This window comes from Chlamydotis macqueenii, chromosome 2 (genome assembly GCF_036417535.1).
Source record: "Chlamydotis macqueenii isolate bChlMac1 chromosome 2, bChlMac1.mat, whole genome shotgun sequence".
Taxonomy (NCBI): domain Eukaryota; kingdom Metazoa; phylum Chordata; class Aves; order Otidiformes; family Otididae; genus Chlamydotis; species Chlamydotis macqueenii.
The window spans coordinates 235,383-249,465 of record NC_141557.1 but is presented as its reverse complement, the minus strand read 5'-3'; the positions used below and the strand labels follow the sequence as shown (position 1 = coordinate 249,465).

The 14,083-nt window shown below is 50.3% G+C and overlaps 1 protein-coding gene across 9 annotated transcripts in view; it reads right to left on the bottom strand.

The window, feature by feature from the left end:
* Positions 1-14,083, bottom strand: part of MAP4 (microtubule associated protein 4) — a 151,109-nt gene that overhangs the window by 5,148 nt on the left and 131,878 nt on the right. For 6 of the 9 annotated variants that reach the window (XM_086741607.1, XM_086741611.1, XM_086741612.1 and 3 more), the window contains exons 14-20: positions 13,133-13,233; positions 12,084-12,296; positions 10,703-10,880; positions 7,595-7,654; positions 7,131-7,453; positions 4,786-4,914; positions 3,180-3,272 (exon numbers count right to left, since the gene is read on the bottom strand). In XM_086741607.1, coding sequence (XP_086597733.1) covers positions 3,180-3,272; positions 4,786-4,914; positions 7,131-7,453; positions 7,595-7,654; positions 10,703-10,880; positions 12,084-12,296; positions 13,133-13,233 — 1,097 coding nt within the window. The remainder of the gene's footprint in view (positions 1-3,179; positions 3,273-4,785; positions 4,915-7,130; positions 7,454-7,594; positions 7,655-10,702; positions 10,881-12,083; positions 12,297-13,132; positions 13,234-14,083) is intronic. The other 3 variants (XM_086741614.1, XM_086741613.1, XM_086741615.1) reach the window with 3 other exon arrangements.

The following is a 14,083-nucleotide window of genomic DNA, read 5'->3' as shown; positions in this document are numbered from 1 at the left end:
CTCTTCTAAACATCGCCTCGCAGAGAAAATTAAAATCTCTCTTCGAATGCGACAAGAATCCGTTCACTTACAAGCTACTCCAAAAAGCTTACAGAGGATCGTCACGATAATTTGCAAGACATCTTTCTCAGGAAGCGCGAGTCCTCCTGGTACTTGTGCAGAGGGATGAGTCAAGGCCCTGGCGTCCCGTTCGCTCGGGATGCGGAGGACAGCGCAGCTCGGCCCCCTGCGGCGCTGCTCCACGGCCGCGTACCCTGACTCAGCCACACCAGACGCTCCGCCAGGCGAGATCACGGCCCCGGAGTGTGATTTTCTTGGGGGTTGCTAGTAACGGTACTACAGCTTTTGTTTCTTCTAAGGTTTCTAACATTATTTGTCTTGCATTAGCAATGGGAGACAGCCTTAAAGGCTGGGGCTAGCATTTAGAGAGCCAAACGCTCAGACTCTGGTGCCAGAAATAAACTTTTGGTCTGAAAGCCTGACACAGAGGCTCAGATGGAAAGCGTGATCCTCATCGCTTTTCAGATTTTCTCTCTCTGACCGTTTCCCAATCCACCCGAGCAGGTCAAGCCGAAGGGCAGAGAAGCACACGTACATCCCAAATCACGGCGTCAGATCTTCAACAGCATGTGCACCACCTGCACTTTGGAAAATCCACCTCTTTCCTGCTGCTTTCCTCAAAAAGAGAGGGGGGAAATACTGACGCACAACAAAAGCTTTTACCCAGGCAGTCTAACTATGGCTGTGTCTCGGTATTTTCGGCAAACACATGAGTAGGAACGATATCTGCTGCTTTTGAATATGGTTTCTTGGGTATCCTGGAGGGGAGAAGAAATAATTTGTGCGTATAGAAGGCAAAATGAGCACCCAGCTGGGAACCACCTCACTTAGGCGGGATGTCCGTCACTTCCTCCAGAGCAGCCCTGAAGCCATCCACAATTTGCCACTAACCACAGCTCCTGTCCGCAGGATTCCTCAAAGCTTTAACTGGAGGCACAGACCAGAACAACGGACTTCCCAGACACCCCCGTCAGCAGCGTGGCTGAGGAGTTAAACACCCACAAGTGTTCTATCAGAAGTGATTACCATAACTGTTTGAACCAGAGAACATCTTGGAAGAGGACGCCAGTGTTGGAGCGCCCCAGAAGGAGTGAGCAGATATGAAAATTAACAAAAGGAAGCTTTCAGAGGAAGCCAGACCGGCCTCTGCGCCTCGTCTACTCACGCTGGAACGGGCAGTGCTGGGTCTGGGGGCGCTGGCTGGCTGGGAACGGCTGCCTGAGGCTGGCTGGGGGGCATTTGGAACCTGGAAACAACAGCACTTCATTCTCTATTCTCAAAGCAAAAGCTTCAGTAGTTGAGCAAAGAGAAGTGCGGTGCTAAACGGAGAGTGTGGAAGAAAAGAAAAAGAAAGCAGGCACGCGCTTGGCCGCTGGAGCTGGGAACGTCCTCAGGACAGGACAGCAAGGAGGAGGAGACAGGGCCGGTGGTGCACTAGAGGAAAGAGCAGCTCACTAACGTAGTTAATCAAGAAAAACACCCCCCACGTTTCAAGCACACTTCTGTTGGCCTCAAAGAAAGGAAAATGTGTGTGAGACTCGTCCACTGAGAGGCTAGGCAAGTAAGAGTGGCAAAATTAAAGTGGCTGCTGAAAGACAGCTCCTTTGGGCGCTGGAACGGCGAGGTCACCACAGCTGCCCCCTAAAGCACAGCCACAGGGACCCCGCCACCGAACACGGGTCACGAGCAGCCCGTTCCCGGCGCGGGCAACGCAACCTGATGGAATACACAGCAGGAACAAAAACACGCATAGCAAAAAAATGTTGTGAGGGCACCTAACTGACACGATGGTCTCAACCCCAGATTTTCTTTCTACAGCAAGAAGAATTCTCCTGCATGAGCATTTCTACGGGAAGCTCCACACACGTGTCCACACTCCTACAAACCAGCTCAGCTAAGCGAACGCTGCACGCGCGGCTTCAGCGTCTGCCTCTTACCATCTCAGCAAGCAACCTGAGGGAGCGAGTTCGTTAAGAACCCAGATTTGGTTTCCCCTTGCAAAGCTCTAAGGAGGAATTGGCCATGTGAAGGTTCAGCCAGCTTGACAAACACAGGCGTACTTCCCAGGAAAAGCGGCCACAGCGCTCAGGTCCTACGTAGCATTTCTGCCTGCTGATCCCGACACCCAACAGCACACTGACCATCCAGCAACAGGGAGCCTGGCGCCAGGAGCGGAGTATTTGCACCTCGAGCACGACACAACGCAAAGATGCGGGGAGTTTCACTGATGCTGGCACAGGGGAAGCGTCACAAGAGGCGACAGCTGGACGTCGCTCCTCAGGAACCCGGCATAGTTAAGGACCCCTGGAAAAACTTCCTTGGACTTCAGTGACTTTTTGAAACCATCCAGTGTTTGTATTTCTGCAGACTATCCCTGGTACAAACAGCCTGGCACAGGTTTGCCCTCAAGGAACCAAGCCTGCCACCGAGAGCGGTGTTTTCCAAAGCGGTAGTGCCCGGGTAGCGGGGTTTTCACCGGACACTTCGAGGACAACACCCCAAACCAAGCACTCAGGCATTACGAGGTTAGCCTTCTATTTCCATAAGCTCAACTCTGTTCCCAGAGATCCCAGCGGCCTTTAAATGTAGAAATTAATCACAGCTCAAAGATTAAGTCCCAGGGCCTTTTCCTCCTCCTTTTTTGAAGTCTCCCTTCTCGTGAAACAAGAAGGGAAATTAATGTGACCCAGGCTTGCTCCACTGGCCAGTGAGGAGGCACAGGCGCTTCCAGGCCACAGCTCATTTCATCTGAAACCCAGAGATGTGAAACAGGTCAGAGGGCTGGTGAGGTGCCTCCGCTGACTGCAGCGGGAAGCCACGGTGAACCCACCGCCGGGGTCAGCGATGTGCACGTCCCGCATTCGGCCACGGACACCACGCCAGCCCTGCGAGAAATAGGTGAGGGGTGCGTGCGGTACTATGGAACAACATGCACACGTTCAACCTAGCGTCCCATGGGGAAAAAAATAAAATTCTCCAGCCTACATTATTTCCAGAACCCCTGAGACTCTGCCGTACCTTTCTGCCTGAAACACAGCATTTTTAAGACTGACACATAAAAAACACAGAACAAGAGAAGGAGTTAGTAGACAGCGAGCTTGCCCAGTGCCCATACTTACATTCCCACCTCCAGGGACATGCTTAATATTGTCCTTGGAACCACACTTGGACTGAACATGGCTGTAGTTCGCTTTTTTGGAGACTATCTGGACCTGGAACGTTACAGAACGGAAAACAACACAAGGGAAGAGGACTGGTTAGATTGTCACACGGCAGGCCGGAGCGGATGCTCTAACACAGTGGATAAACACGGAGCGGTGTTAAACTCAACCCAACTTTAGCATTAGGAGTGAAAGCAGCTGAGGAGGAGAGTGAGAAAGAGAGTGAACAAAACAAGAGGCTGCACAGACAGAGTTAGTGCGAGAGCGGAAGCGCTATGTGAAGACCGCTTCTCCATACACGCCACGGGTTAGCGTCACCGCGTGGGCGCCTGCCTGCCAGGGGGCCGGGTTCACCTCCGTCCCGCGGGGCTCCCCGGGAGCTGGCCCAGAGCAGGGAGAGCCAGCTCAGCTGCCTCCCTCCTCCCCGGGTCGCAGCCAGGGCCACCCCCTCCAGCAAGGCTACAAGCTGCCCGGTGTCGGCACTTTATTGCCGTTTGCCTGCGGCGGCTCCGGTCGTGGGTAACGTCTCCTCACGGCCTCTGCGCAGTAAAGCCCGGTCTGAGACACAATTCTTCTGATGAAGGCTGTCAAACCTTCCGTTAATTTTATCAGACGAGTCTTAGGTTAATTAAATTGTTTCTCCGTTAAACTAAAAGGACTCAGACTTTCTCAGCATGTACAAGGAGCACGCTACGTGAGCTGTGGCTCACAGAGGCGGTAGCGGAGGCAGCGTAACAGGCCCGTCTTCGCAAGGTTAGTTAGGACACGAGTTTAGTCTGGGGTTATTTCACACAGCACAAAGGGCGGCAGAAGCCGGACCTAGAGCACTTCCTCAAAACAGACGAGCACAAAAGGAATCGCCAGGACGTTCTCACTTCAGCGGGTTCCCAAAGCTCCTCAGCCAGCTCAGACAGGCTGGATCCAGTGCCGCAGCTCTGGAAGCGCAGTCGCGCCGTGGAGGCTAGTAATGCTTTCCTGACTGCTCCAGAGGTACAAACCCCACCCACTGACAGGCTCTCCCCGATAATATCTGAACTACACCGGCACTGCAGGGCCTCCTGCCCCGCTCCGCACCCGTGTGCTGTAACACCACCTCCCGACAGCTGCGGGGTCACCCTCGGAACGGTGACGGCCCGACGCACGGGGCGAAGGAGTTTTGATACCACTGGGTCGGGAACAGTGCAGGAAAGTCCTTCATGTTCTGCAACCGTAAAACAAGCAGCGCTGAACTGAAGCGCGCTCCTCCTCGTTACAAACTGTGCTGTGTATGAAGAACAGGCCTTAAGGGAAACATCTGAGTGAAAGTTAAGCCTGAAAGTGAAAATGGAGGACTCTGCTCCGTAAACATTCACAGCAGGCATGGCAGAGATACCTACGACAGCCATCTCCGAACAGGTTTAACGGAGAACACCTCGGGGGTCACGAGAAAGAACTGGGAAAGTGTCTGTGCAGGGAACAGTGACACTGAGAGGAGAAAGCAGAAGAGTTGAAGAGAAGGGAAAGTGACTCAAAACAGAAACGTTTTCCTTCATCTCCCACAGAGAAAAGTCTGAAATGAACTCACTTTCCCATTGGGCTGTTTTGGGGCACTCTCTTTTGATACGGTTGTTTTAGCAGTAGCCATTTTAGAGACCGCATTGGGTTCAGACTTTCGGGCAGCAGCGGCTGATTCTGGCTTTTTCTCTATTTTCCCCTAGATGGAGACAAACGGATGATTTCAACCAGCAAAAGCAAAAGCGTGGGCAGGCGAGTACGAGAACACAAGCTACCCAGATAAACTCAGCGGAGCAGACGACCCAGGAGAGCTTCTCACATGCTGCAGTTCCCAGGCAAAGAACAATCCCAGGCCCAGGAACAACAAAACTATGGGGGGGGCGGTGAAGCAGCAGGATGAAGCAGGCACCCCGGGAACAAAGCAATTTTCGATTTCTCAAACCACTCGTAGGTGCCCCTCATCGCTATCTCCTCGTTTCCCCAGCAGTCACGTTGGTGGGTCTCCAAGTGACCTCAGTATATGCTATTGTGGCGAAAAAAACATCAACCCGATCTTTTCGTAACCCAGCAGCAGTGCAGGACCATCTTCTTCACGTTGTACAGATCTTAGGGACAAACACACCCACTGCCGGATTTTCCTCGCTTCGGGCTCCAAGAGCTCTGCTGGACGCGGACTCGCCCCGCTTCCATTTCCCACTTTGCACCCCACGCTGAGCTGACTCAGGCTTTGGGATCAGCAGCTGACTTAGTTTGTAACCAATCTAATGCAGGTGGACCCAGCTAATGCAGACAGGCAGAAAATTGAGTGAAAATCTACAGGTGTTAGAAAAACTCAGCAACCACCTGAGCATTTCCATTCTCCTGCCAGCCTAGATCCAGACAAGCGCAGCAGAACCTGCATTTTTTGGAGGGCTCAGCATAAATCCTGGATTTCACTGACCTACCAGCCACAGAGCAGTAAGTGACAAACCCCAGGCTCCTACGGCATTCTGAGATTCTACAAAAATTCTCAGCATAAGTAAGACTAGAAAAGGACAATCATCTTAAAAACACAATTGTCAGGATTTAACAATTCTGTGAAAATATCCAGAAAATAAAGGGCAGTACAATCAAACGTAACAACAAATTCCCTTAAACTGACAATAACCCCGCCAGCTAAAAAGCTCTGTAACCCCCAAACCCTAGCACAGTTTAAAACAGCAGAACAACCTCACGTGTCCTTTCTGACCGATGGCAGAAGGCTTCCTGAACTCCTGTTTGCCTTCAAGCTACACTACACAGCGTATGAAGGGGTCACCTTCTGCTTGCCTCAGGTTTTTTTTCAGCAGGCTTGGTTTGTTATTTCCAGAAACTGTTTTGGGGAGTGGAAGTTTGTCCCCTAGACCTCTAAGCTCTGAGGAACGTACTGGGATATCGCACAACTAGGACACTCTGCAGAACAAATCCACGTTGTCGACGCCGTCCGTGACGGACAACAGCACGGCCCCAGAACGCCCTTGGCTGTAACGTGCCCGAGAGGAGATCGGGGCTCCCAGCACGAAGCGTGCTCTCTCGGCACCAGATCAGAGTTACACGCCGAGTTACTCATTGCTGCACATCTGCAGCAGACAGAAGCGAGCAAATTTGTTCCACTTTGTGGAAATTAAAGCCCTCTGACTACAGCAAGCTGCTAACACGTTTGGCCAGGTAAAGCTGGGTGGACTGTTATAAAATACCCAGTAAAGGTTTTGTGATTAAGCATATCCACAAAAATAACTTTTAAACCCTCAGAAGAGGGCTACAGGTATACCCCTGAACCTTTAGCATTTAAACGGCCATTATTCACAGCGAAAGTGAATTTAAGACCGGTCACTGATTGAGAGCCTCAAGCTTTTCTCTGCAGCTCATTCACCACCACCCTCCTCTCTTCTTCTGGCCGCCAGCAGTTACCCAAAGAGCAGCACGTGCAGACCCATCTCACATCAGCTGCAGGCCTGACAAGCTGAATAATCCCCTTCCCAGACCTGGGCAAGGTGCTGTGGAACTTGCTCCCGAATCCCGATTTCCTGCACCGCAGGGTGTTAATTCCACCTTCCGCGCCATCCAGCAGCTCCTCTATTCAACAGCAAAGTTCTGGAATACAGGAGAGGTTCTGAGCTTTCCGTACCAACTGGTTTTTATGTCAGGATGTACGGCAGGAAAACAGAACCAGAGAGTTTGGAATTCCTGCTCGGATGCCAGGGTCGTAAGGCGGATTCCTTCTGTACGCTGCTATCACTGCCTTGTTAATACACCAAGAACCCAAAGAGCAGCTCTGCAGCGCATAAACGAGAAGAGCAGTGAGGACACAGCCACCAAAATTAGCAAAGAACACCCCTAACGCTTAAGAGCTACCGTTCCGAAGCACACGGTGGTAAGGAGTTTGAAGACACTTACCTTTCCTCCGCCGGGCTGATGTTTGATATTATCTGTCGATCCGATTTTGGAACGTACATTTTTCAGATCTGGAGCAGAAATGCTGCTGGTCGGGCGAGGCGGCTTGGAAACGGCGCTGGGTTTAGCCGGAGCCTTAGCGGTTGGTTTTTTAGCATCTGCCGTGGCGGTTGAGGTTGCGGTGGGTTTGGTTGCCGCAGGCTTGGTTTTGGGCCGGCTGGTAGCTGCTCCAGGGACAGCGGGTGTGCTGGAGGCGGTGGTGGAAGGAGCGGCGGTGCTGCTCTTCACTGCGCTGCCAGCAGCACTCTTCGGGCGGCTCACGTCCGCTACAACGGCCACAGCGATGGTTGGAGGGAAGGGGAAAGAGATGAGTCAGAGGCCACTCACACAAAGACGTACGGTGGCCTGCGTAATGAACGCAGCCCCAAGCAGGGAGGATTCGATGCAGGTGGAAACTGAACAGTTACCTGATGGTGACTTCGCAGAGGTCTTCTTGGCATCTGCAGGCTTTGCATCAGTCTTGATAGCTGCCCAACACAAAACACACGGGTTAGTACTGCCGGGCACAGGAGCCAGTTTGCGCAGACGAGAGGTCCGGGGTCCCAGCACGGCTTCCCCCGGAGGTCAGGGGCTCCTCACGCACCGACAGTCCTCTACCCACAGCCCCCACTTCCAACACGCTGCCGGACACAAAGCATCTCAAGATTGAACTGCGCCCTCTGAACGCCTGTCTAAGGTCCTCCTCACACCAGCAAACCACGCTCCTGGTTTCCAGCCAAAGGATCGGTTCATCCCAAGGAGCAAAAGGAACATCATTCACGGCTGCAGCACACCTGGGGGATGGTTTGCGTTTTGTTTTTTCTTAAAATAACTTTCTGAATCTGACAGCACTCACTAACATTATTTTAATCCCACACCAATTCAATTTCTTTAAAAAAAACCAAACAAAACAACTCCTTCCTTTACTAAACAGCAAAAGCAAAGCCCCCCTTGTCCGCCTGTAACCTTGGCATTACTGCTGGATCAGTTCTGACCAATGCCAATTTTCTTGCCCAGAAGTTTGGTTCCTATCGTAATTGCAGAAAACCAAAAATCAATCACTAAGCTGAGCCATGCCTTTCGGCAAACGCCAGCGGTGGTGACCTGATTACAGTGCACGCAGAGGACAGTCTGAACCAGGAGGGCATCTGCGTTTCTCCAACAGAAGAGAACCACACACGATGTGGGTAAAGGCAAAAATCACAGACTGAAAAATACAAACAGAACCTTATTCTGAGGAGCTCTTTGATAACGAAATTCTAGCTTTTTTACTATCAGCGATGAACAGCTTTGGCTAGAATCTGCTTTATTTCAATAACCAGAGGCAGGCAACGTTAAAAACAAACAATAAATGGGAAAAAAAAAATCTAAGTTAGAAATCATGAAAACCCCCATCTTCTAATATTTAATTTCTATTAACAGCCTTATATTTGTAGCTAACCCCAAGCAGCTGGCAGGGTATTTTCGGGAATGCCCATACAGAGAAGAGGAAGCAGAAGAGGCAGAGAACTACAGGCCAGGTTGGTCTGGATCATTCCATTCAGACTTCGCTAGAAGCATTCAATTAAACACCGCAGATAAGACACTAGCTAATGAGATGAAACCCACTTGGATAATTTAATTAGGCCTAAAGGATAGATAGATGATTAATACTGAACACTTCAAAGAAGGTCCTGTCAAACCAACCCAATCTCGTTCCTCAAGACCACGACTGTAACTGGGAAGACTGCACAGGCAGAACAGACTTCGTGTTGTATGAAGGCAGGAGGACCAACATGGTTCTTTAATGTACCAGGAGATGTTGTTCCTGCTCGTGTCAGTGGGGAGCCAAACACGGGAACACTCCGTCTGTTTTATCAGCACGCGAGGCTGGAAACCTGGGGAACGATAAAGCTACTGGGGAAATGGTCTGTAATGACAGCCCAAGGCTTTAATCTTTTTCTGACGTGAAAGACAGAGGTGGTCTTGTACAAACATAAAAGGCGTTTCCGCAGGGAGCGGAAAAACTGGAGGCGGTGGGGAATCAAGCGCCACATAACCCATGGCTCTCATTTCGTAGAGAAAGCGATGACATGTAATACCTGAAAAAGTGGAACCAAGCCACTGGACACGCATTTTTGAAGAGCAGGAACTCAAGGGTTGAGCTGCTCAACACTTGAACAAGCCACAAGCAGGTGAGTCTCTGTCTTTTGACACGTGAAAAGCAAATGCAGGCGTCCTTCTGAAATATCATATTTAGCCAGAAACCTATTATCTGGCTCAGTGCTAGGTAATGAGACACTAAATTGCAATTAGAAGAGCTCCAGGTCTCCATCACCTCCATCTGTGGGTCTAGCAGGAATTGCAGGTGCTCTCTCTGAACAGAATTGTCAGTGGTTGGCTCGTTGCGACTCCCCTCCTCTGCGCGTTTCCAGATCCAGACAAAACAGCTTTAACTCCTGATGGAGCTCCTCCAGCTGACCTCATCTCCCTCGCCCACCCGGTTCTCACTGTGCTTTGGCAGCGTCCCCCGGCCCTCGCTGGTGCAGAAGCCTCTTCCTCTGTACATCTTGCCACTTGGAACAACCCTCCCGCATCTCTGCATCGTTGACTCCATCTCTTTTCAAATGTCATCAGAAAACACTCCTTTGTTTGTATCTCAGTTTTGGAAGGAGAAATTAACTGAACTCATTAAAACGAATTAAGTGTTCTGGGCTACAGCTTGCATAAAAGACCACACAAAATGAATTTTCCAAGGATGTCCATGGGATCAGCTAAGACACATGGCTCTTGGGAAGTGGAGCACTTCCTCTACGCAGGATAAATTATATTTTCCCCTAGAGCATGAAGTACAGAACCCACATCTAGCCTAAGATATCGCAACGCAGTTAAATCACAACTACTCCTTTAGGAAAGGCAGGTTACGAATTCCTGCGTCGGGACTCCTAGGACCAAGCAACCAACACGCGTTACTCGCTTGACGCGTTTATTGGCATATTTTGCCAGTGAGGTCTAGAAAAGACTTGAGAAGGTTGAACTATGGTTTTATCGGACGTTAAATCTCTCAAGCTCCATTAAAACGAGCGCAAACACCGTTTTCAAGACGCTAACATGCTGCCCGTGTTTCACGCTGCCTGTGTTAAGCTCAGGGGAAGCTCGCTCTTTGGCAGCGGGAGGAGCGGGATACAGTTTTCTGAGGAAGCTGATGCCATTTCAGCTCCAAATTCTTCCTGCGCTAGTAGAAAACCTCCATTTCTATTCAACCTTTTTTGTTTTCAAGTGCACTAGTTTGAGTGCCTCAAGTCCTCTTCTGGAGATTTGCTTTTCCCAGGTTTTAGATCGGTTTTAACGATTATTCTAACTGTTACTATGGCAAAATACAGAGGTGACAGCACCCTTGTTAGAAATCAAGCGTGTTCAGTAATTGCATTAACCCTGTATCACACAGGGCTGATCCAAGCTGGCCCTGAAGGTCATTTAGATTTGTTTCTGGAAGAGGAAGCCCTGGAGAGAAAAAAGCCTGACCTACGGTCTCTGTGCCGTGAGAGAACACTTACACGTTGGCCTCTTCGGTGGAGACGCAGCGGTATTTTTCGCACCAGCAGCCGCGGTGACTGGCGACGCCGCTGTCGTCCTAGGAGTAGCAGGGGTGCTCCTGACAGGAGTTTTGGGAGTGGCAGCCGAGGGAGGCTTTGACAGTGAGGTCCGCTTATCTGTGGTCTTCGCATCTGCAACCTGGAAGTGAGCAGGGCACGTTAGAGCCAGTATTGCACTGGCAGCCGCTTCAAAGCGTTGGCCAACAAAAAGCCTGAAATAAAGAGAAATTGCTTAAATTCTGAAACAGATAAGCTAGGCACCGCTGAACATAATAATGAAGAAGATTAAAAATATCATGAAGGCATGCAGAAGCGACTGACTACGCAGGGACCCTGCTGAACATCGGAATTTATCCGGAGCTGTTTCAGCGTTCACGTGTGGAGGTCGTTTACAGATGCGAACGAGGTTTTTATTTCGGAACAAAATGGAAAGCATCAGTCCACTGGTGGGAGAGATTCCTCTCCTTCACGAGCAGAGATGGCAGCATTTATTAAAATACTGTCGACGTAAGAATGAGGTGTCTGTGGTTCATTCCTCACTCGGGAAGCTATTTCATGTCTGTCCCTGGCAAGTCACTTGTTTGTAAATGCACCGATCCCTTAAGTGTTAAAATACCGTGCTAATGCACGGAAACAAATGGATTTTATCACTCCCTTTCAAATCTGAATTCTTCTACTCTACATCATCACAAGTTAACGTAGGGAAGAGTCAAGCGACGTTTCCCATCCTTAACGCGACACGTGGATGCCCTACTTCAGCTGGAGGTGCAACACCGAGAGCTGTCCACAAACCTCCTCTTCCTGGAGAACCACAGCTCCCCACTATCTCCTAGGCACCGAAGTGCACGATCAGTTATTTCTGTACAGTTTTTACAGTGGCCAGACATCACAAAGACACAATCGGTGGGAAATACTGAAGTGTTCAAACTGAATTCTTTCCCCTCGATGTTAATATTGCAGCTCCCTATTCACTTTTCCCACGCCTTTGTCTGGACTTCAGAGTTATCCTGTGTTTCCAGTGTAATCTATATTTAAAAACCCTCCTCCTTTAGTAACAGAAAGAAAGAAATAATTATCTTGTGTACTTCACGACAGCTCACAAGGAAAATCACGGTAATGGGGTCAAGTTTACTTCTCTCCTCTACGATGACACAATTAAACATTTGGGACCTGACGCCACGAGCGGGTTAATGGAAGCCGGTACCAATAAGTGCCGCTCTCACAACACAGCGATCACATTCCCGTCTCCGCCATCAGCATTGTGACTCCTGGGGGAGACAGCCGGTACGTTAACACCTAAGGAAGCTCTCCAGCTCCCACACGAAGGCGAGCAGTTTCTTACCTTTGGTTTCGTCTCTTTTGGAGTTAAGGAGGAGGGCCGCGTAGCACTGGTGGCCGGGCGTTTAGCAGCGGTGGCTGAAGTAGGACCCGCAGTGGGGCTCGCGGGTTTTTTGTTTGGGCCCAGCGCGGCAGAGGCCGGCCGCTTGGGGCTGGTGGCGGACAGGGGCCTGGCTTTCGGTGCTGCAGGCTTTGAGGATGATGTGGACGCGGCAGGCTTTACGGTTTTTCAAAAAGCAAAATCCAGTATAAAAACAAACAAACAAAAAAATACAACAAAAAATAGCGCATTGTAAACCAAAACATTGAGCTGCAAGAACGGAAAAAAAATTATATTTTAAATGAAACAAAACAACAAAAAAATAGCTTTCTGTTTTCTGAGCGTAACAAAGGGACCAAAGCGGAGCAGAAGAGGGCTGCCTTCGGAGCCCAGCGGAGCTCTGCCACTCAAAGCAAACAGCATTTATCCCAGTGCCATCTAAAGCGACAGAAGGAATCGCTGGTGACGCTGGGATTAGCAACTGGCTGCTCCTGGCATCTCATCCCACATGCGCTGCACAGGACACTGCTTTCCAGTTACAGGCACACCACGGACTGCGAGCTCCCAGTCCTCATCTCGTCAGCTCTACTGACCTATGCCTGCTGCCTCCGAGGGGACCGAGACCCCCTGTCCCTGCCACTGCTCTGAGAACACGGGGCTGGATTTTGCCGAACACTGCAAGCTTTTGAGAGCAAGTACCACTCATGTTTCATAAACAGCCCTAAAATAAGAGAAACGAAACCCCGAGCAGGATCTCTGAATGCCAGCTGTAATGCAGAGAGGTGTTGTAAACAGCCAGGAGAGCATCGGCGTGGCAGAGGTGTCATCATCCATGTTTACCCCTTCTACACCGCCGACACCAACCAGGGAACCAGCTCAAACACAGCTTACCGTGTCTCGGGTCCCCAGCGGCAGCTCAGAAAACAGAACTGGTGTGGCCACAGCTTAAGAAGCAGAAAAGCCGCAAATTAAAGCCGCAGAAGCGAAGACGCTGACCGTGAAAGGACACCTACCTTTGTCTTCTTCTCGGGGCTGGGAGGAAGCTCTTTGTTGGGAGGGGCTGTGATATCGTTCCCTGTCACAGCTTCAGCTGGTTTGGTCTCTTCTGGTTTTACTGGGTTAAAAAAAAAGAAGGGAGACTTTGTAAGTTTGAGCTTTTTTTTTTTTTTTTAATATATCTAATCTTTTTTTTAGTTTACTATTCAGGACGGTAGCAGGAGGAGACAGACCTGACAGTTACAGGTTGGCTAATTCTGGAAAGGTTCCCCCAAACCAGAATACCTCCAAGAACAAAAACCTTCCTTGTAAGAGGACAGGTCCATGCAGACGCCATCAGCATCCAATTTCTCATATTATTCCAGCGGGAAAAGACAGGCAGCAGACGAAGGAAACCTCTGGTTTAATTACAACAGCAAACCTTCCCATCTTTCAAGTTATTTTAATAAATCGTTGGAATGTTAATGCTGAATTTACGGCCGCTTGCAGGTTTTATACGATGACTTATCCTGATGCAGGGCACTGTTTTCACTCTGTCCCTGTGATCACGGTAGTTCCTTCTTCTTGACCTTTCTCTGCCCGCATCCCCATGCTGAGGATTCCCGGCAGCCGCAGGAGCCAGACCACTGACGGGAAAGGTCGCACAGGAAAGCCGGAACAGGGAAATTATTTTCTAACACACGTGGATCACACCAGCCCTGTCAGCGTGGAAACCACCGCGTCGTGCTGCCGCACACGGCGTTTCACAGCGCAAAGCCTCGGTTCCTGCACAAGGGTCGTTAGGCTTTCACTGCGATCGCTCATTTTTGTCACTGTCACCAAGGGCCGTTACGCTGAGCGAACGCATCGCGCTCTCCTCCCACCAGCAGCGGAGCAGCCACGGCCGCTTCCTCCTCTCTGTTTAAAAACTGGCCGCTAAAGCATCGGCCAGCCACCTGCAGGAGAACCCCTGCCCTCCAAAGCAAACC